Below are 27,768 nucleotides of genomic sequence, written 5' to 3' on the forward strand. Positions count from 1 at the left end.
CCACGCCAAAACTGTCCCCGCAGCCCCGTCACGGAAGCCCCCGCTCTGCCCCCACCTCTCCTGCGACCGGCACACGCGCACAGCTGCCTTGCCCGCCCAGACCACGCCCCTCTCCTTCCCGTGAAGGAACATAGGCGCATGCGCGTAAACTCCAGAAAGCTGAAAATCCCTCGGCTGCGGGCCCCATGCACATCCATGGGAGGGGGAGGGAGATGAGGGGACTACGCATGCGCATATGGACAGTGCCCAATTTTGTGTAGGTGCTAGGGGCCGTTGAGGCTATCCCGGAGGGAGGGGTTTCCATTACAGGAGCCTGGCTCACGTGATCCAGAGGAGCGGGTGCCTTGTTTGAATCCCCAGCTCAGAGAAGCGGGTGCGCGCTGTAGCGCGCGGGAAGAGCAGGTGAGTGATCCGTGCAACGGACCCAGCACGAGGGGACGGAAGTGGAGCAGCCTCAGTGCCTCTTACGCGGGGAGGGGAGAGAACGGTCAGTAAGTCACCCCCGGCGGGAACAGCCTAGGAGCACGGCGGACAGGGCCTGGGCCACCCGTGCAACAGGTCTGGGCGGGGGAGCAGAGGCAGCCGGCTAGTAGCGGGTGCGTCAGGGCCAATGTGCCCTGGGAGAGCAGGGGCAATGCCCCGCCCTGGCAGCCAGTGCCCCGCCTAGGGAGAGGGATGTCAGCCCACGTAGGGGAGCAGAGCCCTCTGGGGATGGGCAGGGGAGGCGAGTGACAGCCTGCAAGGCCCCATGGGGCAGGGAGGAGACATCCTGGGGACATTGAGGCAGATTACTAAGAGTTAGCTGGGCTATACCAGCGCCTGGGCTGAAACCCTCAGGAGGTGAAATCACACTCAGCTAGTTGTCCCTGCCCAGTGATAGCATATGGTGGGGTGGGACTGCTGGCTGGGCTGTCTCAGTGCCAGTTGGATGGACGAGGGTGTCCTTTCTAGGTTTCAGAGTAACAGCCGCTCATGCTCAAATAAATTGGTTAGTCTCTAAGGTGCCACAAGGACTCCTTTTCTTTCTAGGTTTGTTATTAATGCTGTCTTCCCCCCCTCCCCCTGTGTGGGGAGAACTGTTGACCCTCATGCTGGGGCTTGTGTGTTTTCTTTCCCCTTTGACAGCATGCTGGGTACGTGTGGCATGCAACGATGTCACCAAGAGGTTCTAAAGAAAAACAGGGTGTCACTGGCAAAGCAGCTGGTGTTGAAGGAATTGCTGGAGCATCTGATAGAGAAGGATGTTATCACCATAGAAATGATGGAAACTATACAGGTATTCCTCACACTCCTGTTTGGCCTAAGCAGTTTGTATAATTTTGTTTTCTGTGAAATAGTGACATCACCAAACCCGTGTTCATATTAATTTCAGGTTTGCAGTCTGAGCTGGTCTGTGTCCTCCCCTCCCCTGCCCCCAGTACTTTGAAAACTCTGGCTATGTTTTCTCTGTTAAGGAAAAGCATTGTGTCCTAAAATAGTTTAACTAATATTTTAAACTTGAGTTAGCATGTAGCATAGGCAAGAACAAGTCCATATTTAAATAGGTGTTAGTTGGTTGAGGTCACCTGTAGGACACCCTGTCAGTGATGAGAGGCAGCTGTGTAGAAGCTTAACCAAACAAAAGAAGAGAGAGAACAGAATGCTATTTGCATCCACTTGCCATGTAAATAGCACTAATGTCAGCAGTGGGTGGAGCATAAGTCCTCTCAGGTTTTTCTGTGAGGGCATGGGGTCAGAGCCTCTATTTTAAATAGGGCCTGATGAAAGTAGTGGTTTTGACAAAAATAAGTAAAACAAACGTGGATCTTCATGGAGCATGAATCTCATAAATTGGAAAAGGTGAACAAACTCAAGAAAGGTTTGCAGGTTATTTTTAAAACACAGGTCTGATAGTCACTGGTGTGATATCATTGTAATCATATCTCTGTTATAGATGTACAGCGTTATCTTTGCAAGTAACTTCACCTCAACTCAGTTTCCCTAGGATAACATCTGCCTTCAAAAGGGTGCGATAATGCTGAAATACATTCATGTCTTTAATTATACGTTATGTGCTTGTACAGTGGGGCTGTCAAGGTTCCTCCCCCACTCTGAACTCTAGGGTACAGATGTGGGGACCTGCATGAAAAACCTCCTAAGCTTATCTTTACCAGCTTAGGTCAAAACTTCCCCCAAGGTACAAAATATTCCACCCGTTGTCCTTGGACTGGCCGCTACCACCACCAAACTAATACTGGTTACTGGGGAAGAGCTGTTTGGACGCGTCCTTCCCCCCAAAATACTTCCCAAAACCTTGCACCTCACTTCCTGGACAAGGTTTGGTAAAAAGCCTCACCAATTTGCCTAGGTGACTACAGACCCAGACCCTTGGATCTTAAGAACAATGAACAATCCTCCCAACACTTGCACCCCCCCTTTCCTGGGAAATGTTGGATAAAAAGCCTCACCAATTTGCATAGGTGACCACAGACCCAAACCCTTGGATCTGAGAACAATGAAAAAGCATTCAGTTTCTTACAAGAAGACTTTTAATAAAAATAGAAGTAAATAGAAATAAAGAAATCCCCCCTGTAAAATCAGGATGGTAGATATCTTACAGGGTAATTAGATTCAAAAACATAGAGAATCCCTCTAGGCAAAACCTTAAGTTACAAAAAAGATACACAGACAGAAATAGTTATTCTATTCAGCACAATTCTTTTCTCAGCCATTTAAAGAAATCATAATCTAACACATACCTAGCTAGATTACTTACTAAAAGTTCTAAGACTCCATTCCTGGTCTATCCCCAACAAAGACAGACTATAGACAGACACACAGACCCTTTGTTTCTCTCCCTCCTCCGAGCTTTTGAAAGTATCTTGTCTCCTCATTGGTCATTTTGGTCAGGTGCCAGCGAGGTTACCTTTAGCTTCTTAACCCTTTACAGGTGAAAGGAGCTTTCCCCTGGCCAGGAGGGATTTCAAAGGGGTTTACCCTTCCCTTTATATTTATGACAGGGGCCAATCCTGATTGTGGCCATTAATTGCTTCTCCAATAAAATTATTAAAAAAAACAGAGTTGTGTAGACTGCTTTAAGAAGGTTGGATAGCAAGTGGTCTAATGATTGCATATAGGTACTAAGAAGGGCAAGGTGCTATTATCCTAGCTAGAGCAGTAGGGACTGATCAGTTGGGACATTCATCTCTTATAAGTAGGGCTGTCAAGCGATTAAAAAAATTAATCGTAATTAATCACACTAGTAAACAGTAACAGAATACCATTTAAATATTGTTGGATGTTTTCTAAATTTTCAAATATATTTTAATTCTAACACAATACAAATTATACAGTGCTCCCTTTATTTTTGATTACAAATATCTGCACTGTAAAAAAACAAAAGAAATAGTATTTTTCAATTCACCTAATACAAATACTGTAGTGCAATCTCTTTGTCATGGAAGTGGAACTTACAAATGTAGAATAATGTACAAAAAATAACTGCATTCAAAAATAAAACAATGTAAAACTTTAGAGCGTACAAGTCCACTCAATCCTATTTCTTCAGCCAATCTCTCAGACAAACAAGATCATTTACATTTGCAGGAGATAATGCTGCCCGCTTCTTGTTTACAGTGTCACCTGAAAGTGAGAAAAGGCGTTCTCATGTCACTATTGTAGCCAGCGTTGCAAGATATTTACATGCCAGATGTGCTAAAGATTCATATGTCCCTTAATACTTCAACCACCATTCAAGAGGATATGCTTCCATGCTGATGATAGGTTCTGCTTGATATCAATCCAAAGCAGTGCGGACCGATACATGTTCATTTTCATCATCTGAGTCAGGTGCCATCAGCAGACGATTGATTTTCTGTTTTGGTGGTTCGGGTTCTGTAGTTTCTGCATCAGAGTGTTGCTCTTTTAAGACTTGTGAAACCATGCTCCACACCTCATCCCTCTCAGATTTTGGAAGACGCTTCAGATTCTTAAACCTTTGGTCAAGTACTGTAGCTATCTTTAGAAATCTCACATTCGTACTGTCTTTGCATTTTGTCAAGTCTGCAGTGAAAGTGTTCTTAAAATGAACATGTGCTGAGTCATCATCTGAGACTACTATAACATGAAATATGGCAGAATGCAGGTAAAATAGAGCTGGAGACATACAATTCTCCCCAAAGGAGGTCAGTCACAAATTTAATTAATGCATTATTTTTTTTAATGAGCATCTTCAGCATGTTCTCTGGAATGGTGGCCGAAGCATGAAGGGGCATATGAATGTTGAGGCTGAGGTGCACGTATGTGTATAGCTAATTTACCTGAACAGTGTAAAAAATGTAGTGACGTGCACAGAGTCCTTTGGGCATCATTCATAAGGTATGTGGCATAGACCATTCTGATGAACTCCAGGGATAAATTTCCATGACATGGAAGTTTTTTTTCTTTTTTAAACCCTAAGAAATTTCATCCAAAAAACAGTTAATGCTCATATAAATGTTCCTTATTACATTTGTCTTTAATTATGCAATCTTATATTATTAAATACTATGTCATAGTTCTTTTTTCCTACCAGTTTAGATACTTATATATAGCATCTTGTAACATTTTTCATATTTAACAAGGAAACATTATGCTTATACTAACACATTTTCTGATGGATTTGTATATAAATATATGGGACCTGGAACTGAGTGGTTGGGATATGATGGAAATTGTGTTAGAATGCAGAGTGTGGAATAAAGGAAGAACAGGATAGATACTGTACAGGGAAGTGGGGATAAGAATCATGTAGAGGAAAAATATGAAAGATACACATCCTAGAGGGTATGATGATGAAGCATTTGAGCAGGGAGTTGGACTAGATGACCTCCTAAGGTCCCTTCCAACCTGATATTCTATGATTCTGTGATCTCAGATGAGGGAAGAGGATTTGAAACTCATTTTGAGGTGTAATTAAAATTAATTCTGGAGGGGTTTTTTTGTTCTGGTTTTAATTTTCTTATCTGTGGATCCAGGCTAAGGCTGGGAGCTTCAGCCAAAATGTAGAGTTACTCAATCTGCTGCCCAAGAGGGGCCCCACAGCCTTCTCAGCCTTCTGTGAAGCTCTGCGAGAAACCAAACAGCAGCACCTGGAGGAAATGCTCTTGAATGCCTTACCCAGCCTGAGCAATGGGATTTCAAGGGTAAGAGAGGGCTACAAAATCGGGAGAATGGAACTTATTTGGGAATAGATGTGATCATGAAGGGCGGGTGTACCTTGAATGTAAACAAAAGAAATTTTTGGCTTTTGGGGGTGAGAAGAGATTGGGGGAGAACCTGAGTGTAATAAGTGATAAGCAAAGGGTTGTGGGGATAATATACTGTGAATTGGGCTCATATACTGTGAAGAAGTATAAAGGCCTGAAAAGGTTTGTTGTGGTGCTTTTTACATTAAAGTTTGGGTACTGTCTAAGGGTGGAAGATTCTCTGACTAGAGAGCTGGTGAAAGTGAGTTGTTAAGAGGGGAAGGGATTTTGTTCTTGCTTTTTTATTTACAGTGGCTAATGTTGGAATAAAGGAAGCCTTTGTTAAAGATTCAGAACCATTACCATATTAACTATGGTGATAAGATCTCTCAATAAGCACTTTATACCTGGGAAAGACCAGATTTTACGATCCTGATTGTTAAAAACAAGCAGAAAAATCCTTTTGGTAAAAATACAACACTTCCCAGGCATTTTTTATACCTCATAAAGAGGCAAGGGCACAGGGAAGCACCAGCACAATTTAAAAAAACCCTTTGAAAGTAGCCTAAAAGAGGGGAATGGTGGGGGAGGAGGAGGTTGAGTGGGGCATATAGCTGAGAATAAAGATGAATCCAGAGAGGGCACCCTGAATGTGCGGAGGGGGAACTCTACAGGGGGATTCAGATGGGATTATGTGAGCATGGAGAAGAAGAGATCTTGAGTTTAAAGAAAACATAGCCTAATCCTCTTGAGCCACGCATTCCTTGTGACTGAGATCTGGATCAGAGTTGGTGATCTAAAGGTTTAAAGTTTTATATTCAATTCCTCAATCCCTACAGTTCTGTACTGGACAGATTAACAGGAATCTTCGACTGGTGACTTCATGGATTTCTATAATCTCTTGCAGCTGGGCCAAGGTTACGAGTCAAGTGTCCCGTTCCCAGTTCGTGAATCCTGCTTCTCACCAAAGAGACCATGCCGGATTCGTGGTGAGTAATCCAAGACATAATGAAGGTTGAATTGGCCATTTCTTCAAGGGGCAAAATGGACTACTACTTGCTCTCCTTCCCCGAAATACTGCACACCATTTTGCTTAGCCCAGAAATCTGGAAGTTCCAATGGTAACACACACTTTTCACCAAGAATGTCTTGAGACGTGGGATATTAGAAATATACTTTGTTAGATTAGCTTTTTTGAGTTTGTTGCTGGAGGAAGAATTTAGTTGAGAAATGACTGTGAGCCTAGTGGAAGAGATAGCAAATCAGTTTCTAATTAGCTTTCATCATGGTTCATACAATCATAGAAGTAACTGCATTATGTAAGCAAAATGTGTGAACTGTAAAATTCTGAGTTTTAAAATTCTTCTTTTTAAGTTTAAGATGTATGAGAAGAGAGGGACAGAATATAGAGAATGAGAGCTTGAGTTAGCACTAGAGATTATGAGAGGATTATATTGTTATCTTAACAGCACCCACAAGTATGGTGAGTGCTTTTACAAAACAAAAGAAAGGCACAGCCACACAGTCCCAATGAGTTTACAATCTAATTTTAGATGTGATTTGACATCTGGGGTTAGCAAACAGTAGGGGGAGGAAGGAAGGATTACGTCAGTAAAGTAAAAGTTACAAATCTATGGCACGTGCATGTTTTACTGATTCGATTCTGTGGATCATATAATAATGAGTTTTATGTTCTAATAAAAAAAAGGCAGCAAATGAAAATTTTAAATAATTACTAAGACAAACAGAGTTAAATCACAAAAAAAACTTGTGATACTAACAAGAAATGTGATCCCTTTAGTCCCCTTGCTCTAGTCCCCAGCCTCTTTCTTTATTACCTACATATGCCCCATCCTGACTGGATCTCTGTTACTCTTCCATTCTGGGACTTCTCATCCAACCTAAGTGTTCTTGCCTCCACTGGATCCTTGTCCCAGCCAGCATAGGAGAGAGAGAGAGAGAGACAGAAAAGGGACAATGATAGGAGTAAAGGTTGGGGAAACAAGTCACACGTCCACCCAAATTAGGCCTAATCAATTTTTTGCCTTTATTCAATAATTTCAGACAGAATTATTGTCACTTATAATGTCTGGATATACCTTTATGCCAAACAAATAATAAACAGACAAGACAGAACTAGTAAATGGCCCAAATTACCACATTTTGGGGCACTGGGAAGGTCTTCCACCTTCCATGATGGACATTGCTTTCTCTGATCCCTTGGTCCCATTCTTCAGTTTCTGGTCCAGTGTTTTTCCACTTTAGGTCCATGTTCACTATACATTTCTACGTTACAGATTAATCTTTATCCAGTCGGCTTTTAGCACCGCTCCTCTTTGGATTTTACTCATGTGTAAGCTTCAATTACCCAACTTCTACGTATTTCCTGCTGGTTTTGCAGTTTTTGGATCATGTCCTGGGCCTTTTCAGAAAAAGGGGGGTTTATTTATCATTACATGTTTGTGTATCTCTTACTTACATCTTTCAACACACACATAACGTGATATTGCTTATAGAAAAAGGGTAAAGAAGATTAGCAATCCTATGTAAAGGAAGAATTGGCAAAATCACACTTATGCTAGCAAGGACTTGGTCTAATCATTTACCTCATCTGTGTTCATTCACTATATAGAATTACAAACTATTAAAAGTATAGGTATCAATACTCTGAATCTTACCATTAACAATTCTTCATTTTGTATTTCATTGTTACGCATCAGTATGTGATTCTGTGCTCCCCTTAATCTTTTGGGAAGGGGGAGTTATGAAAAACATGATGATTCTTTAATGTCAACATTTCTTAACTTAACACTTTTTTTTTTTTTTTAATTTAAAGTCCAGTTTTGTTTGTGAATCATTGCAAAGAAACTTCATTAGAGTTTTTTCTGTGAGTGCAGTTTTAGTGCCTGGATATGTAGTTGCTTTTAATGGTACCCCAACAGACAGGTTTCCTGCTTTCACTTCTGGTGCCCAGCTTCACCTTAGCATGGACCAGTGGCGAGTCCAGGCTACCCCTCCCCTGGCCACCCAGTGTGACAGGTTGGACCCCTTAGGATGCCACCTGGTGTGCTGGGATACCACTGAGCCCGCCTGTTATGCCAGCCTGAGGCCCTTTTTACCTGGCCTGCTGAGCCAGGCCATTAAGCCTCCTCCAGCAAACAGACAGGCAGGGCCACACCCCACTGCAGAACAAAACAGACACTGAGATCAGATCTGGGAAGGCTCAGCTTAAGGGACTTGCCCAAGCACTCAGGTGTCCACCTCCCTTCGAGTGCAGACCCAAAGGTATATTAGGAAATCCGCCTCCTCTCTCAATGTAGAGGAAAGTATGCACGTCTCTTCTCTTCTTTTCTCTTCTCCCCCACCCCGCCCAATTAGAAATTACAGAAACTGAGTTTAATAAGAAACAAAATAAATTTTATTAACTATAAAAGGCAGGTTTTGAGTGGTTAAAGCGATAGCAAACAGAACAAAGTAGATTACTAAGGAAATAAAAACAAACACTTAAACTAAGTTTGTTTCACTAAAGAAATTGGTTACAAATAGTAATTTCTCACCCTAGATATTGTTGCAGGCAGATTACAGAAAGTTTTGAAAGACAAATGCTCTGGTCTCCATCTTGAAACTTCGGTTAGTATTACTCACAAGCTAGATACCCTTCCAGCTTGGGCTCAATATTTCTCCCTCCAGTTCAGTTCTTGCTTTCAGGTCTTTTGCAGTGTTTCTTAGGCTGGGGAGGCAGAGGAGACTCCTAATGATGTCACTCCCTGCCTTATATAGCTCTTGTGTAAGGCGGGAACTCTGTCTTCTAGTGGAAAACCACTGGCATTCCAAAAGGGGAGGAGTATCCAGTACCAGGTGATTCAGACCCATGACTCTGCATGGCTGTGGCAGGCATTGCCTATAGGCTGTCTCCAGCATCCACAGGAAGACTAATCTCTTTCACAGTCCATTGTCTCTGCTAATGGCCCTTTAGCCCTGTCTGGCTTTTCCATTGTTATACCTAAAGGGCTGGTTGGGGGTGACACCCAAAGTCACACATTTGAAATACAGATACATAGTTAATATTCCTAACTTCAGATACAGAAATGATACAGGCATACAAATTGGATAATCACATTCAGTAAATCATAACCTTTCCAATGATATGTCACATGAGCCGTCTTGCATAGAGTATATATCAGTTATGTCCTATTAAGATCATAAACCTATTTTCATAAAGAATATGGAGTGAAACATCATGGGCAGGTCTGGGGCTGAGTGGGTGCCCCCATAGACTGACTGTGGATGTTCCAGGGCTGGAGCACCCACAGATTATAATTAGCAGGTGCTGCTCAGCAGCACCCACTGGCAGCCAAGCTTCCCCCTCCCCCAGCTCCTCTCACCTGCTGGCAGCCCCATTGACCAACTCCTCCCCCTCCCTCCCAGCACCTCCCACCTGCCACAAACAGCTGTTTTGCGGTGTGTCGGAAGGTCTGGGAGGGAGAAGTGGGGATCGGGTGTGTTCTGGGGAAGAGGTGGGGTAGGGAAGGCAGAGTGTGGGCAGGGACTTGGGGAAGGGGTCGGGGGGGTCAAGCACTCCCCGGTGAGTGGCAAGTCCCGGCTGGGCGGGTTCCCCAAGTGCCTGCGTGGTGCTAAATAGGCACAGCTTACAGGGAACTTAGCACATCATCTCTTTTTTTTTTTTTTTTTTAATCCCTTGCTTAAATGTAAGAATTAAGAACTTTTAATTAAAAAAATAAAAATAAAAACTTCCTTTACATGTCTGAAATTCTAATTGACACACTGCCATCCTGTGTATATCACAAGGAATGTCAAAACAAACTACCACAGTTTTGCCTTAAAAGGTGCAGGTTTTTTCAATGATTATAAAAAGTAAGTTTAAAAAAACCCCAAAACTGGAATTGTTTAAATCGCTTAAGTGCCGTTTTTAGAACTTTGATACCGAAATAACTTGAATGGTATGTATCAGGATTACTGTTGCTTTTTGAAAAAAATTTAACAGAAAAACTGCTCACAGAACTGACAGCAAGCTGGTACAACAGTGACAGCATAGGTGCTAAGCACCCAGGGAGAAAAATTTGTTGGTGCTTAGCATCCACCAGCAGTCAAGCTCCCCTCCCTCCACCCCACTCCTGCCCACTGCAGGTCCCTGCTCATCAGCTCCTCCCTCTCTCTCCTGCATGCAGCAGAACAGCTGTTCAGGGGCATGAGGTGCTGGGAGGGAGCAGAAAGAGGCGGGGTGGGGTGGAGCGGGGGCAGGAAGAGGTGGGGCCTTGGGGGAAGGAGTAGAGTGGGGGCGGGGCCTGGGGCTGAGTGGAGATTGAGTACCTTTGGGGAAAATTAGAAGCTGGCGCCTGTGAGTGACAGTATGTGACATCACAGAACAACAAAACCTGTGAGTGTGATTCTCTGACCAGACTTGAGCCGGTGTACTACACCGGATTCGGGGCAAGGGAGATAAACATATATAGGAGAGAGAGGCTCAGACAAAATATTTAGCAATTTCCTGAATAGGCGACTTTTGGTAAACCGATGAGAGGCTTAGTGTTTTCCTGCAAATTACCACAGTCTGTGTGGTGGGTTTTTTTTCTTTTCTTTTGCCCACCCAACGCTGCTTGCAACAAAATACATTTTACCTGTTCCTGCTATTATGGCAGCTGGTTCTGCCATATTATGGGATCCCAGTCCCATTGCAGGTGACTGAAAAGTGACTAAAAATGATCTTTTAGAAGACTGCTTCCTATGTGTATTATTCAGTCGTGTATACTCCTTTTAATAACTACAAAGATTCTACTGCTTTTTTTAATTCTGCTGCAGAAACAGCATAGCTCAGAAGGAGTGAGCTAGGTTCCCTTTCCTGTTGTGCAGTTCAAATTAATTGAAGTGATACAAAAGCCAATAAAAACCCTGGGTTTGCATGAGTGTCACTGAAGGAATAATTGGTGGTGATGAATGCGGAGGAGAAAGCCCAGTTTGATAAATCAAACTGTGTCCCTTGTCCCCAGTCCAGTTTCCTTTAATGGGTTTGCATGGATGTAACTGATTTGGGACTTGGTAAACAATTCTGTTGATGCACAAGAAGCAATAGGCACCAGTTCCTTTCTCTGAGAAGTATTGTTTGTGCAGGGCAAACAGCAGTAAAAGCAGTAATAACTTCTCATTCACATCACAGAGCTGACCCCAAATACCCACAAGGGGCTGACCTACTGGATGAAAGATGAGTGAAAACATCTTACAGTAGAACCACACTTTAACATTAGCTAGTTAACATTTGTGCAGTGCTTTCAGTATGTGAAGCACTGTATACTATGTCTAAGTAACTGTTTCATATTAAATATGTTTTGCAGCCAGATCTTTCGTTTGTTCATTGCTGATTTTTTTTGTATCAAACAGAGCTGATGGAGCATTCCTTGGATAATGGAGATGGTCCTCCTTACGTTCCGGTGAAGCCATGCACCCCAGAATTCTATTACGCTCACCAGCGCTTGGTGAGTACTTGGTGGGGCAGGAACTGAGGTGGGATGGTTGGATGAGCTGAAGAAAGAGCACTCCACAAGCAGGCTGGGTGAAGAAAAATGCATTTTTGGGCTGTAAATATATATATAATATTGACACACGTGTAACTCAAAGGTGTTACCTGCCATAGTCCACCTCATGCGACTCCCACCAGCAAGAGTCGGAGAAAACCCTAGATCAGTGTCATAATCCTGTGCTACAGACCCATGCCTTCTTGAGACAGCTATTCCAGTCTGTCACTCTTTGTGCCAACATTCACAACTACATGTGCCTGTCAGTCCGTGCATACATCTGTTTCATCTGTGTTGGGACTGACAAACTCTGCTGCTTTCGTTTTGTCTCAGCTGGAAAGGGAGGAGTTGCTCCCTAGATTCACAGGAACTGGATGAGTATTCTGTACAAATCCTATGGGAGAAGCACCTAATCCTCCACGGTGGTCTGTATGTCTCAGTACCTGTCACAGATGATGGAGCCTTCACCCCATGTAGGAAGCAAAATAGAGCGTTTCTAGCCCAAGATGGTTTCTCTATCTGTATCTTTGCATCTCTTGTGCCCCAAAGGTCTTGCACACCTCATCACAATAATGGAGTGGATGTGTAGTACCCTGTAACTTTATTTCTTTTCCCACATAGCTGGGTTTATCTATTTCTGCCCTTCTCTGTTAACAGTCATATAAGTTGATATCACAGCCCCGGGGCCTGGCACTTGTGCTCAGCAACATGCATTTCAGCAGTGAGAAGGACCTGGAGTTCCGTTCAGGTGGAGATGTGGATTACACTGCTCTGGAGATGCTTTTCAAGCACCTTGGCTACAGGGTGACTGTCCTGCATGATCAAACTGTGCCGGTGAGGAGGTTCCTTTGCTGCCTAGAGATTGGGGTTGGGGATTTGTAGCTATTGCATTGGTGTCTTGGGGACAAGCTGAGAGTAAATGGAAGGGAAGGATGGGGCAGAGTAATGGTAAGGGGCGGTGTCCATGAGACACTCTCTCTATTAGGATATGGTCGACAATATGAAAGTGTTTGAGAGCCCCTGTATGGAAGGTCTCAGATTAATGTTTCCACATAAATATTTGTTAGAGAATATATGGTCTGTGAAGGATTCAGATCTTTAGGGATGTTACCTTATTACTGTCATACTCTTCAGTAGTAAAGCTGGGGGTTTAACTGCAGCTGTAGTATTTTTTCCTAACGTTTGTTGCACCAACAAGCTTAATTTAATGTTAACAAAGGGCGGGGTTGGTTTTTTGTTCTGGTTAAATAATCAGAATTTCTCTATTTCATTTTGAGGATCTTGTAGAACCTCACAAATATTCACTGATTAAGCCTCATGGTGAGAGTGTAAAGTATTAACCCATTTTGTAGATGGTGAAACTGAAGTGACTTGCACAAAGTCTTGTGGAAATTAAGGTTAGAGGTTCTCTTAAAACCAGGTCTTTTGACTTCCAGGCCTATGGTCTTGCCAGTAGACATCGGTCTCCTCAGCAAACTTGTTCTTCATTTGCTAGTTCAGTAGGAGTGTTTTTCCCTCTGAGTTGATAGTAAACCAAGTGATGCACACTAAAGGGTGCTGTGCTGCTCCAGAAGCCATTTTCTGGATAACAGATCAAACCCAAGGACCTGTCTATTCATTAAAGATCCATCCATTGTAAACAGTTCTACCACAACAACAATGAGGAGACCGGTGGCACCTTAAAGCCTAACAGATTTATTTGGGCATAAGCGTTCATGGGTAAAAAAACCCACTTCTTCAGATGCATGGAGTGAAAATTACAGATATGTGCCAATATATTTATGACTGTAATTTTCACTCCATGCATCTGAAGAAGTGGGTTTTTTTACCCATGAACGCTTATGCCCAAATAAATCTGTTAGTCTGTAAGATGCCACCGGACTTCTCGTTGTTTTGGTGGATACAGACGAACACGGCTACCGCTCTGATACTTGGCAGTTCTACCGTGTTCATCGCTATTAGTATCTAAGTACCTGAGTTACCATGGGCACTTATCTCAAAAGCTGCCCCAGTATCCTTACCAGGCTCTGGCAAATAATATTCTGTCAACCTAAGCTCCCTGTGTAGTAATTGTCTATGGAATTTATTATCTCTTAAATGGCTCTTAACGTAGCTGAATTTCAGAAGTGGTGAGTGACTCCTATGTAGAGCCTACAAAACATTTTGGGATCCTTAGGAATGAAAGATACTAAAGTAATAAGGGCATTTTGCTGCTGTTTAAAAGCATTAGAATATTCCTTCCTCCCTATCCTCCCCCTTTAAATTAGGTTTATGGTTCACTTTACTCCTGGGGGAATTCTACACCAAAAAATTAAAAATTCTGTGCAAATAATTTTAAAATTCTGCATATTTTATTTGTGAAAACAACACTATATAATCATGCCAGTTGCAATTATTTTGGTAATTTATTTCAAAATACCTATCGGCAGCTATGTCTGTAACAGTACACAAAAAAATTCCTTTGGGAATAGTGTGTTAAGGAAACCCCTACAACACCCCAGTTCCTGTTTCTCTGCTCCCTCCCCCCAGAGCCCACTAGGGGAGTTAGATACCCACACTCCATCGCCCCACCAGAGCCCAGCTGTGGGGCGTATTCCCCAGGCCAGACATTCATATGCACCCCCTAACCCTCAGAGCCCAGCTCTGGTGCACCCCTAGACCAGACACCCACACCCACTTCCCCCAAGACCCTAGCTGTGAGCCGCCCCCCAGCCCAGACACTTGCACCCCCTCCCCCTCAGAGCCCAGGGATCAAGAGGGAGAAAAAGCCTGATGCTGGATTCTGAGTGGAGTTCTTGTGTGGAGTTTCCTGCATGTCACATGCTTCTTTCAGGGTGTGCTGAGAACTGCAGCTGCCAGGAACCCTCCAGCTCTCTCCCTCTTCCTGACAGTGTCTTTTACTTTCAAGCTGTGCTCCGCTGGGTCCAGCGGCCCCTAGTGGCAGCCAGCAGTTCATTTTTGTGGAGGGCAAGAAAACATTAATTTCTGTGTAAATTCTGCATGCGCAGTGGCACAGAACTGCCCCAGGAGTATCACTTGACTCATTCCACTTGTTTCCCTTTCTGAAGGGACCACTGAGTGTTTCTCTCCCTCCAGGAGATGCAGGAGGCATTGCAGATGTTCTCTCAGCTGCCAGCTCACCGAGATGTGGATTCCTGCATTGTGGCCCTACTCTCACATGGCATCGAGGGTGGGATCTATGGAGTTGATGGCAAGTTACTGCAGGTACCTTCCGACATACTAATCCCTTCCATAGCTTTACGAAGCGGTACTGGGGAGGAGGGATATTGGGGAGGCTGGAAGCACATGTGGAGTGGATGGGAACTGGTGGGGAACTCAATGTAATACTGAGAAGATTGCATGTAAGAAGTGTAAAGGGAAATTATGGGAAATGGGAAGTTATGGGGAGGCACATATGGAAAGAAGGGGGAAGTACCGTGGGGATATGCTTAGCTCTCTTCTTTCTTCTCACAGTTGCAGGAGATTTTCAGGCTCTTTGATAATGCAAACTGCCCAAATCTCCAGAACAAGCCCAAAATGTTCTTTATTCAGGCCTGTCGTGGAGGTGAGTGATGCCAGGGATCATGAGGGCCAGGTACTTGGTACAGCATTAAAGATGGAGTCTGGATTACGCACATACGCACACATCCTCCCACCCAATTTCCTGTCAACTCTCCTCTTTGCTTCTCTCAGGTGTAAGCAGAACCCACATTCACCTCCCTGCTGCCACAGCCTCTGTTGTTCTGTAAGTGCCTTTCACTCTGCATGGGGTGTGTGCATTGAATCACAGACCCCACAGCACCCTGGGAATGACAAGTTTCATCATGGCATTTCTACTTGTGGCTTTCTCTTGCTGTGCCTGCATGGGGGAATAGGGGCATATAATATCATAATCCTTGTGCAATTTTGAGTGATGCATCTATACTCTCGAGTCTTGTTTGAAATCCTTCTCTCTCTCTCGCTCCCTTTCTTCCCCCCACCCCCCAATGTCCTGAAGCTGTTGTCTCCTCTTTCCCTATCCTGAGCTCTCAGAACTGGGCTCTCCTAATGTCAGAGCCCTTTCCTCTTATCTACCTTCTGGTCCCCAAACCAGTGTGTTCTCTTTTTTTTTTTTTTTTTTACATCCATGTGCGGAATGAATTTGTTATGTGCAACAATATGGAGGCGATGTGGGGTGAGGCTGAGAGATTTGGAGTGTGGGAGGGGGCAGAGGCTTGGGGTGCAGGGGGATGAGGATTCTGGCTGGGGGTGTGGGATCTGGGGGGGTAGGGATGAGGGACTTGGGGTGCGGGAGGGGGCTCAGGCTGAAGCAGAGGGTTGGGGTGCAGGCTCTGGGGTGGGGCTGGGGATGAGGGGTTTAGGGTGTAGGCTGCCCTGGGGCTGTGGCGGGGAGAGAGGACCCTCCCTCCCCCGCCCTCTCTTGCCGCAGCAGTTTGGGTCCAGGGGAGGGGCACCTCTCTGTGGCAGCTCGGGCGGGGCAGGGCTGGGCTGGACTGGACTGGGCCGGGGGAGTGGCTCCTCGCTCTGGCGGGCCTGGGCTGGGCCAGGCTGGGAAGGGGCTCCTGTCTCTGGCTGCGGCAGTTCTGGCGTGGCCGGGCCGGGGAAGGGGCTCCTCTGCCCGGCAGCTCTGGGCATTTTACAGGAACTTAGCCCCAAACCCTTGTCCATGTCTCTTCCCACCTCTGTCTCCTTCTCTTCCTGAAGTTCTTTCCCTTCTCCATCCATGCACTAAGTCTACTCTTATGGCAGTATGTAGAGTGTATATACACTGCACATACCCGTAGCACGCTTGTAAATAGAGTAGTTGATATGGCACTGCTTAAGTGAGTAGATACCTGCCTGAACCTTAAGATGTATACCCTGTGTGGCTCTGTAAGCACCCAAGCAATGCCTCCCAGTTTTAGGAGTGTAGTGTCCCACTGCTGTGAAAGGCTGAAGCAGCAGGGAAAGGCTTATGCAATGGGGAGGCAGCTGGGAAAGGCTCTGGCAGGTGGAGCTGCTGGAGCCTTTCCCTTCTGCCTTTCATTGCCAGATGTAGCTACACACCACAGCCTGCTTTTCACAGCTGCAGGTCATCACTCCCAGAGGAATTCATGCGTTGCACAGAATTCATGTTATGCGCAGAATTTTTTTCTGCAGGAAATACGTTCTGCCCCAGAAGTGCTGCAGTTCCGCCTTTCACCCACCAGAGGCTGCTGTGGCACCAGAACAGCCAGCAGCATGAATGCATCTGGCTGTTCTGGGACCACAGTGGCCTGTGATGGGGGAAAAATGCAGTACTGCAGCACTTCTGGGGCAGAACATAAGATTTTATGCAGTGTGGGGGGAGGAATTATGTGCATGCGCATTGGCACAGAATTACCCCAGGAGTAGAAGTTCATCACAGCACTCTGCCCATGGAGCCAGGTTAGGACAGAGTGGGGCACATGGGGCTGGGGGTGTGTGTGTGTGTGTGAGAGAGAGAGACTGGGGTTCAGAATGGCTAGTATGGCGGGGTGGGGGACAGACTGGGGCATAGATTCAGGAGCTAGTAGGGTGACAGCCTTGGGCCAGGGGCTGAATGGGAGTGAGGGTGCAAGGCCATATGGGGAGGGGGCTGCAGGGACACATGGGGATGTGGGGAGGAGGCTGCAGACAGCCATGGGGGTGGGGAGGTGCCAGGACAGGGGCAGACGTGCCTGACTGAATGGGAGAGGCTTGGGATCAGCCGGGTCTGCATGGGGGAGGCTCCCCAACTTCCTAACAATCCTTACTCCCCTCCCCTCCCCCCCCAAACCCAAAAAACTGTTCTGTACTTATGCCACCCACACCCAACAACCCTCCAGGTTCACTCCAGGCTCCTACCCTCTCCCTTAGCTCCCCCATTACCTCTGACTCCCCCAAGCCTTTTCACTGCTTCTGACAGGTGAAGGAAATACAGTTCTGTATTGTAATTCAAATGAATTACTCAAAATTCTGTATTAATATGCCTAGTAAGGAATCTATTTGTGTGATTTAAAAAAAAAAAAAATTTACCAGAATCTCTTTTTTGGTCTGTATTGTTACAGACATACTTGCTGACAGATATTTTGAAATAAATTACCAAAATAATTGAAACTGGCATGATTATATTGTGTTTTTGACAAAATATACAGAATTTAAAAATCTTGTGTGTAGAATTTTTAATTTTTTGGCTTGGAAATTTCCCAGGAATAATATTATATGTACCCCACATGCTGCCACCAGTGTCAACAAGGCCATAGTCTCCTACTGGCCTCATTGCCCCTTTTCCAATCTCCTCTTAATCTTCTAGCTGTCTCCCTTTTCTCTACTGTGCTGTCCCCATCACACTTCTTCATGCTTCTCACTTCTTGGTTCCTTCATAACTCTAACGTGGCCCTACAGCATGCAGACCCTTCCCAAGTGATATCCTCCTTTTGGCCCTGCTGCTATGATACAATCCAACGCAGAGCATCTGTTGTACAAGCTGTCTTTGTCTGTGTCGGTGGCAGTGAACTCTGAAGATGACTGTTGAAGTCTCTACCCCTCTTCATAGTTGCTTGCAACTGCCTTACAAATTTTCCTTTTGGGCTGAAAGTTCATATCTGGAGGTGGGGGTGTTTAAGCAAAATTAAGTCCACCATTTGAGTTTGGTGAATTTTATTTCAGACTTGGAAAATCTCCCAAATCTCAGAAATAGAAATTTCTAACTGGACCTCAATAGGAATGTTTGGGCAAAAAGGTGTTCAGATGATCTTTTTTTAAAATGTCATAATAACTTGAAGTTATGCTGTAGTACATGTAGGAACTACATACAGTAAGATTTTAGTGTGATTATAACATTTTCCTGTGTTGTGCCAGCAGATGCTCTCTTGTACAGAAGTTAAAATGAATCTGAGTTACCTGCAAATGTCTTTGTTTTGTTTTTTTTATTTTAAAGGAGCTTCTACCCCCCCTTTTTTTTTTTAATTCTTTCTGATGTATAGGTTTTCCCTTCTAGTGAGAGAATGGTATGGTAGATCTCAAATCAATGAAGGCTATACTCAGAAAGACCTCAAGATTTCTGGAATATGCTGCTCAAACAGTTTCACTTTTGTTTCTACTGCCTGTCCCTCCCTTCTCACATTTATCTCCAAGCTTCTTCTTGTCCAGATTTATTCCACCCCCAACAATCTTCTATTCATTGAACTTTTTGAAACTTTGCACTTTTAGAGAGAGGTAAGGGATTGACTCTGTGTACACAAATTTGCAGAGGGACAGTAGGATTGAGATCTGTTTTGTTTGTTTTATTTATTTATTAACATTTTTGCTGTTAACAAGCATGTTGTCTCTGGAGACACACATCCACAGTTTGAGAACTGCAAAACTAAGCATCTCTGATGGTATCCTCTAGAGCGGGGGTCTCAAACATGCGGCATGCGGCCCCTGCAGTTATTTCCTACGGCCTGCCATAGGCACCAACTCCGTGGGTGCTCTGGAGCACCCACGGGGGAAAAATTAGTGGGTGTTCTGCACCCACAGCGGCCAAGCTCCCCTTCTCCCCCCAGCGCGCCCCATCCCCACTCCTTTGCCTACCTCCCAGCGCTTCCCACTGCCAAACAGCTATTCTCCAGTTATTCTCCACCCTAGAGCAGTCCCTAGAGGCCATTTCAGATTGTCCCAGAAATCCAGGGCAGGATTTTCCCTACCTCAATCCAGATGAAGAAACAGGCTGCGAGAGTCCTCTGCCTCTCTTAACCCTAATGCAAGAGGTTAAGAAGAACAATTTTTCTCCTTCCTCCTTGTAACAGTCTTTTATGTACTTGAAAACTGTTATTGTGTCCCCTCTCAGTCCTCTTATCCAGACTAAACAAACCCAATTTTTTCAGCCTTCCCTCATAGGTCATGTTTTCTAGACCTTCAGTCATTTTTGTTGCTCTTCTCTGGACTTTCTCCAGTGTGTCCGCATCTTTCCTGAAATGTGGCCCCCAGAACTGGACACAATAATCCAGTTGAGGCCTAATTAGTGCGGAGTAGAGCAGCTGAATTACTTTTCCTGTCTTGCTTACAATACTGCTGCTAATACATCCCAGAATGATGTTTGCTTTGTTTTTGCAACAGTGTTACACTGTTGATTCATATTTAGCTTGTGATCCACTATGACCCCCAGATCCCTTTCTGTAGTACTCCTTCCTAGGCAGTCATTTCCCATTTTGTATGTATGCAACTAATTGTTCCTTCCTAAGTGGAGTACTTTGCATTTGTCCTTATTGAATTTCATCCTATTTACTTCAGACCATTTCTCGTTTGTTCAGATCACTTTGAATTTTAATCCTATCCTCCAAAGCACTTGCAGCCCCTCCCAGGTTGGTATCATCCACAAACTTTACAAGTGTACTCTCTAGGCCATTATCTAAATAATTGATGAGGATATTGAACAGAACCGGACCCAGAACCTATCCCTGTGGGACCCCACTCGTTATGCCCTTTCAGCATGACTTTGAACCACTGATGATTACTCTCTGGGAACGATTTTCCAACCAGTTATGTACCCACCTTATAGTAGCTCCATCTAGGTTGTATTTCCCTAGTTTGTGTATGAGAAGGTCATGAGAGTATCAAAAGCCTTACTAAAGTCAAGATATACCACATCTACCTTCCCCCCCCCCCCCCCCCAAAAAAGGGGGGGTTTGTTACCCTGTCAAAGAAAGCTGTCAGGTTGGTTTGACATGAGTTGTTCTTGACAAATCCATGTTGACTGTTATATGTCACCTTATTATCTTCTAGGTGTTTGCAAATTGATTGCTTAATTATTTGCTCCATTATCTTTCCGGGTACAGAAGTTAAACTGACTGATCTGTAATTCCCCGAGTTGTCCTTATTTCCCTTTTTATAGATGGGCACTATATTTGCCCTTTTCCAGTCTTTTGGAATGTCTCCTGTCTTCCATGACTTTTCAAAGATAATTGCTAATGGCTCAGATATCTCCTCAGTCAGCTCCTTGAGTATTCTAGGATGCATTTCATCAGGCCCTGGTGATTTCATGACATCTAACTCGTCTTAAGTAATTTTTGACTTGTTCTTTCCCTATTTTAGATTTTGATGCTACCTCATTTTCGCTGGCATTCACTATGTTAGACATCCAATTGCCACCAACCTTCTTGGTGAAAACCAAAACAAAGAAGTCCTTAAGAACCTCTGCCATTTCCACGTTTTCTGTTATTGTCTTTCCCCCCTCATTGAGTAACTGGTCTGGTCTGTCCTTGGTCTTCCTCTTGCTTCTAATGTATTTGTAGAATGTTTTCTTGTTTCCTTTTATGTCCCTACTAGCCCCTTGTTTTGTGCCTTGGCTTTTCTAATTTTGTCCCTACATACTTGTTGTTTATATTCACCCTTCGTAATTTGACCAAGTTTCCACTTTTTGTAGGACTCTTTTTTGAGTTTTAGATCATTGAAGATCTCCTGGTTAAGCCAGGATGGTCTCTTGCCATACTTCCTGTCTTTCCTATGCAGTGAGATATTTTGCTCTTGTGCCCTTAATAATGTCTCTTTGAAAAACTGCCAACTGTCTTCAATTGTTTTTCCCCTTAGACTTGCTTCCCATGGGATTTTACTTACCAACTCCCTGAGTTTGCTACAGTCTGCCTTCTTGAAATCCATTGTCTTTATTGTGCTGTTCTTCCTCCTACCATTCCTTAGAATCATGAACTCTACCATTTCATGATTATCCATAAAAATGTTCAGAGTTCTCAACTAATGCTAACAAATTCTGGAAGGGATATTAAGCATACTTAAGCAAGTTAAAGACCTGCACGAGACCTAATGTATGGGGGACTTTATCTCCTATCAGCCTACTGTGATGTTCTTACACCTTCCTTTTGAAGTAGCTGGAGTTGGCTACTGTCAGAGACAGGACATTGGACTAAATGTAGACTTGAAATTTAGATGAAGGTTTCTAACCATCAGAAGAATGATGTTCTGGAACAGCATTCCAAGGGAAGCAGTGGGGGCAAAAGACGTATCTGGCTTCAAGACTAAACTGATAAGTTTCTGGAGGGGATGATATGATGGGATAGCCTAATTTTGGCAATTAATTGATCTTCAACTATTAGTGGTAGATAGGCCCAATGGCCTGTGATGGGATATTAGATGGGGTGGGATCTGAGTTACTACAGAGAATTCTTTCCTGGGTGTCTGGCTAGTGAGTCTTGCCCACATGCTCAGGGTTTAGTTGGTCGCCATATTTGGGGTCGGGAAGGAATTTTCCTCCAGGGCAGATTGGCAGAGGCCCTGGAGGTTTTTCGCCTTCCTCTGCAGCATGGGGCACGGATCACTTGCTGGAGGATTCTCTGCACCTTGAAGTCTTTAAACCACGATTTGAGGACTTCAGTAGCTCAGACATAGGTTACGGGTTTGTTACAGGATTGGGTGGGTGAGATTCTCTGGCCTGCGTTGTGCAGGAGGTCAGATTAGACCAGGAGCGGGCAAACTTTTTGGCCTGAGGGCCACATTGGGTTTCCGAAATTGTATGGAGAGCCAGTTAGGGAAAGCTGTTTCTCCCCAAACAGCCAGGCGTGACCCGGCCCCCTATCTGATCCCTCCTGCTTCTTGCCCCCTGATGGCCCCCCAGGACCCCTCCCCCATCCCCCCCCCACCGCTGACTCCCCCCCTGCCCCCCCATCCAACCCCTCCTCTTATTCCTGACTGCCCCCCGGGACCCCTGCCACATACAACCACCCCTTCTCCCTGTCCCCTGACTGCCCCCCCCCACCCCCCCCATTCAACCCCCCTGTTCCCTGCTCTTGGACTGCCCCAACCCCAATCCACACCCCCGCCCACTGACCACCACCCCAAACTCCCCTGCCCTCTATTCAACCCCCCCCCGCTCCCTTACTGTGCTGCCTGGAGCACTGGTGGCTGGCGGTGCTACAGCCGCCCCACCCAGAGCACTAGGACAGGCAGCGACGCTGCCTGGCTGGAGCCAGCCACGCCACCGCATAGCACAGGTCAGGCCGGGCTCTGCAGCTTTGCTGCCCCAGGAGCTCACAGCCCTGCCGCCCAGAGCATTGCGCCAGTGGTGCAGTGAGCTGAAGCTGCAGGGAAGGAGGGGACGGGACGGGGGCTAGCCTCCCAGGCCAGGAGCTCAGGGGCTGGGCAGGAGGGTCCCATAGGCTGGATGTGGCCCATGGGCCATAGTTTGCCCACCTCTGGACTAGAGGATCATAATGGTCCCTTCTGACCTTAAAGTCTATGATTCTATGAAATGGATCTTGAGTTTGATTCACTATGGCAATCTCTGTTCCCATGCTCCCCTTCAGGCCTTTTCATTTAAGGACTGAGAGAACTTGTAGTTCAGAACTGAGTCTTCCAGAGAGCACTTAGCGAAAAGCACTAAAGACACAAGGCTTTATATCCTTGAAATGTCTAAGGTAGAAAACATGCAGGAGGGGAAAAAACATTAAAAAGAAAACCAAAATCCCTTCCGTCTTAATATGTTATAAAGAACTAAAAAAAAAAACACTATTTTTTCTTTGCAGGTCCCCTTTAGATGTGTAGGGGGTAGAGGGAAATGCAGAACTCAGATCATCCCTGGTCTGGTCAGACTGAGTCAGTTCATTGCAGCGAGCTGTACGCTAGCACTTTTTGGTATCCCCAGCCATTCATGCAGTATCAAGGATCTAATTTTTAAATAGTGTTTCTAGTCTTCATGGCTGTATAGAGAATCTGTCCAAAAGTGCAACCAGTGCAGGGATTCCTGATTTCATCTACGGATCGAGAAAACTAATAGGTTTAAATGGGTTCTGTTGGAACTGTTGACATTGTGAACTGCTATTTTAGCAGATGCATCCTGCTATCCTGGGATTGAGGGGAAGATTTGGGATTTGGAGTTGTGTCCAGGGTTTAGAAAGAGTGCTGCAACTTCCCAACACACCCAAATTCTCAGTGATTATAGAGCTATGCTACTGTAATATATAGACATTGAATAAGAGCTAGTGGTACTGCAGCAGTGATACTAAATTAACCACAATAGTAATGTGGGCTTAGTCAGCACAATATTAACAGAGTTTCTATTGCTGCCAGTAATCACAGAAGACCAAATGTAGAAGGAAAGAGGAGTTTAAATGTTATAGGTAAGGGAAAAGAGATTTTTCTGTTGAAATTTGAGAAGACACAGATACAGAAATGCAGGAGTTGTAGAGAAGGTTCTTGTGCTAACAGCTGTGGCGTTGGGTCCTGGACAAAGGAAGCCAGCACTATGGAAGCAGATAGGGCTCAGTGACTGGGGGAATATGAGGAGACTGCACAACAGGTTTGGGAGTAACTTGTTTCCCTGTTGCTGTTTTTTTCCCCAACCCCTCAGATGAGACAGACCGGGGAGTGGATCAGAGGGATGGGAAAGAGCGCTCTGACTCTCCAGGCTGCGAGGAGAGTGATGCCAACAAAGAGGAGAATCCCAGGCTGCGTTTGCCCACACGTTCTGATATGATCTGTGGCTATGCCTGTCTGAAAGGTATCGGGGAGGGTCCCAGGGAGGTGTCTGTCTCCCTGTCTTTGAGGGTGTTAAAGGTGGTAGCCCTCCTCTGAGCTTCAGCAGTTCCCCTGTGTGTGTCCGCTAGAGACTTCCTTCTCTCGATCTTCCTGTGTTTGTCTCTCTCTTTTTTTCACCGTGGACTGATGCACTTTTTATGTTTTCAGGCACAGCAGCCATGAGAAATACCAAGCGTGGATCCTGGTATATTGAGGCTCTCACCTCTGTGTTTGCCGAGGATTCTCAAAACATGCATGTGGCTGACATGTTGGTGAAGGTAAACTGAGACACCCCTCTCCTACATTTGCCTGGTTCTTGCAGTGTCTTATGCTTCAAGTTGTTAGGCCTGAGCTGCCCACAGAAGAGTGCTCCTGCCCCACACTCTACAGCAGAGGTTCTCAAACTGGGGGGTCTCAAACTGCAGAATGTATTCTGAGGGGACATGAGAAGCTTTAGGAGTGCAGAGGCTGCTGGCTGGGCACCCAGCTCTGAAGGCATCGCCAGCAGCAGCGGAGGGTGGCAATGCCTGGCCAGAAGCTGCCGTTCTCCACTCTGCCTTCAGAGCTGGGCAGCGGTATATACTTCGGTGGTGGTGGTGTGGGGGGGGCATAAACAACTACAAACACACAGAAGGGGGGCTGCAATCAAATAAGTTGGAGGAAAAACTGCTCTGTGGTACCTCCTGCTGTGAATGGCCATGGCAGAGCCTCCTACATCCATTGCTCCTACACCACTATCTATAGAGCCTCCTGCTAGGAGGAACTGAGACAGTTCCCTAGAACTAATTCTCTGTGATGCCTCTACCTGAGAGCTTTGGCTGGAGTAACTTAACTGCCTGATCTGTTTGTTGGGGCTTGTTTCACTTATACCCCAGGAATGAAGTTTTCCTTAGCTCTGTTTGTTTTGTTTCTCAAACCACCTCCTGTATCTTTCCTCTTTCAGGTGAATAGACTGATCAAGCAGCGAGAAGGCTATGCCCCTGGCACAGAGTTCCACCGATGTAAGGAGATGTCAGAGTACTGTAGCACACTCTGCCAAGACCTTTATCTGTTCCCTGGCTATGTTCCTAGGAACTAACCCTGCTGTTCTTGCTCTGACGGATGTTCTGACAAAGCTTTAATGTGGACAGCCACACCTTTACTGCTGTCAGTCTGGGCATCTGACAGTGCAGCCCACAACAGGAAGTGTCCCTTCAAGATTGGGTGTTCTTCCTGCTTGTGTGACTCTCGCTAACTCTCTCTGTCTTGGAGAATCTCGCAACTGTTGGTGACCCCCAACTCAGTTCAAGGTTTAAAATCTTAATGTTCCACTGGATTGTCTCACTTTTAGCTGCTGGACTAGGGGGAATCAATGGGGGAATCAGGGCAGTGGTGGCAGCACCTTTTGAATGAAAGGAGACCTGTGGGCATTGGTAGCCAGGAATGTGAAATTAGAATCGGCCTTTCCTTTTTAAATTTTGGAAAACTTGGGTCTGTTTCTGTCAGGGTTCCCTCCCCACTCTGAATGTGGAACTCCAAGTGGTCCTTTCCCTGATTCTTTGCCGCCACCACCAAGTGATTTAACAGTATACCCTCCAAGGGCAAAGAATTTGTGCCTTGGGGAAGTTTTAACCTAAACTGGTAGAAATAAGCTTAGGGGGTCTGTTATTTCTAAAATTTTTTTTTATACTGCTTAACTTGTTATGACTTTTTAAGAAATTCTCTGCCTGGTTTCCCAAGCAGCAGGGTCTACAACTGTGAAGGACAGGAAGGGATGCCCCTCCCTGAAGTCAGGAGAGACCTTCCTCCCAGTAAAACAGAATCTCTCACCACTGAAAGTCCATGGTGAAGGTTTTCTCTTCATTTCCAGTATATACCCAAATTTGACACCCTCATCTGCTTTGGTTTGGTTTTTGTGTTTTTGTTTTGTGTGGTTTTTTTTTTAAAGTCGTGATATTTTGCCTGTGTTTTCTGTAGCCATAGGAGAATTTCAGATTAGCTGGAAAAGACATTGTGTTGAGATCTAGCTCTGAAAGCAAAGGTATGTTTTTATTTTAGAAGTCTAATTCTGTCTTGGAAATATTTTGAATCTGGGAACTCCAGGCTTGTTTCCCTCATGAGTTCCAAATGTGAGTTAGTACACAGTTTTTGTAACATCCACATCTAGTTGCTGTGGTTTTCTGACCATTTAAATACTTCAGCAGGCTTCTGATGAGTCTATAAACTGTACCAGGCTTGTGGATTCCTTGTCTTTTTTGTTTAAGTAATGTATAAATCTTTTTCCTTGCAAAGAGCCTGTCACTGTTTCTTCATCACAGTGATTTTCTTTCCTTTTAAAGTTTCTTTAAAAAAAAAAAAGGGGGGGGGGTTGCAGAATTCAGCTTCACTCCTCCCCTCCCCCATAACTTTTGCTCCCCCCAACTATGGGCAGATAGAGATCTTTGCTTGTCCACTGTTCAGTGCCACCACACAGGGCCAGTCAGAGAGAAGAGATGGAGTAGGACACTCCATCTGTTGAAATCTACCTATGCGTTCTCTTTTCCAGTACTGTAACTGTCTCCCACTTCAGGACCTGCCCTGGGGTGTGATCAGGGAGATAGAGGGCGTTTCTGCACCCTCCCTTTGTTGTCCTCTTGTGTGTTTCATGGTAGCCAAAGCCCAGGAGTGCTGGATTAAAGTCTGAATTCCTGAGCCTACTTTTTCCCTACTCCATGGCAGTGTGTTAGCAGCTCTCTCACTTGGATTACTCTGTGTGTCTCCTTTTGCCAGGATCTTTCTTATTTTAAAAAAATATTGTAGGGTTTTTTTATATTTCTGGAGGAAGGCCAGAAGGCTAGGTGTCTGCTTCCTTCTTGCCCTGCCCAGCAGATATGAAGGTCATATTCTTCCAGTTAAAAGGTGTGCTGCACGGTTATACGTCCTACATACAGCAACTGAGGAGCAGAATACCAGTGACCATGTCTGCCAGCTGGCACCTTACCCTGGAGCTCAAGATAGCAACTCAGGGGGTATTTCCTCTCTAGGTGAGAAGTTTTTCTCGGAGTGCTCCTTCCTCGGCAGGAATGCATGTCAGTGCGGCATCTCCTCTCTGTTTGGTGAAGGGAACTCCAGTAGAGCTACACCAGGTCTCAATGTCACTGCCACTTTCATATATACTTTTTTATATGCCTGTATGTACTACCTCTGGATGCCAAAATACAGAGTTCATGTTTGGTTATATCTGTGCCCTGTTTCCTGTCTAGAACACTGCACCTTTTTTATTTTTTTTTTAAACCCCCATAATGGAACTTTGTGTATGGAGAGAATTTTGAATGAGCTTTTGTACAGCAGTGCCCAGGGACTCTGCTTGGGGGGGTTGTGTTCTTGTGCTATTGCCCAGGCATTCTGGTGTAGGGAGTGTGGCCAACTGAGAAATAGTTGGGCTGTGGTATGAGGCAGACTTCCTTACAGCAGTGATCAGCCTGAGTGTGAGTGTGCCTGGTAGGCTGTGAATGGAATCAGGTCCTGGAAAATCTCCCACAAGGGTGAGGGTTTGTTCAGAGCACCTGCCATTAAAGCTAAAAGAAAAG

The 27,768-nt window shown here is 45.0% G+C and overlaps 1 protein-coding gene across 3 annotated transcripts; it reads left to right on the plus strand.

Annotated features, from left to right (window-relative positions):
• Positions 1–167: 167 nt before the first annotated feature.
• Positions 168–27,418, plus strand: CASP2 (caspase 2). Of its 3 annotated transcripts, none has more exons than XM_077823592.1 (11): positions 168–487; positions 1,126–1,276; positions 4,995–5,162; positions 6,112–6,193; positions 11,601–11,695; positions 12,392–12,568; positions 14,831–14,959; positions 15,209–15,299; positions 24,054–24,203; positions 24,389–24,498; positions 25,164–27,418. In XM_077823592.1, exons 2-11 carry the CDS (start codon positions 1,127–1,129, stop codon positions 25,296–25,298), a joined length of 1,287 nt encoding a protein of 428 aa, XP_077679718.1. In that variant the 5' UTR covers positions 168–487; position 1,126; the 3' UTR covers positions 25,299–27,418. The 3 variants fall into 3 exon arrangements, with proteins under 3 accessions (XP_077679718.1, XP_077679728.1, XP_077679709.1); XM_077823602.1 differs by having other exon boundaries at positions 168–402; positions 12,392–12,538; XM_077823583.1 differs by having other exon boundaries at positions 169–402.
• The last annotated feature ends 350 nt before the right edge of the window (positions 27,419–27,768 follow it).

Source organism: Eretmochelys imbricata, chromosome 1 (assembly GCF_965152235.1).
Source record: "Eretmochelys imbricata isolate rEreImb1 chromosome 1, rEreImb1.hap1, whole genome shotgun sequence".
Classification (NCBI taxonomy): Eukaryota; Metazoa; Chordata; order Testudines; family Cheloniidae; genus Eretmochelys; species Eretmochelys imbricata.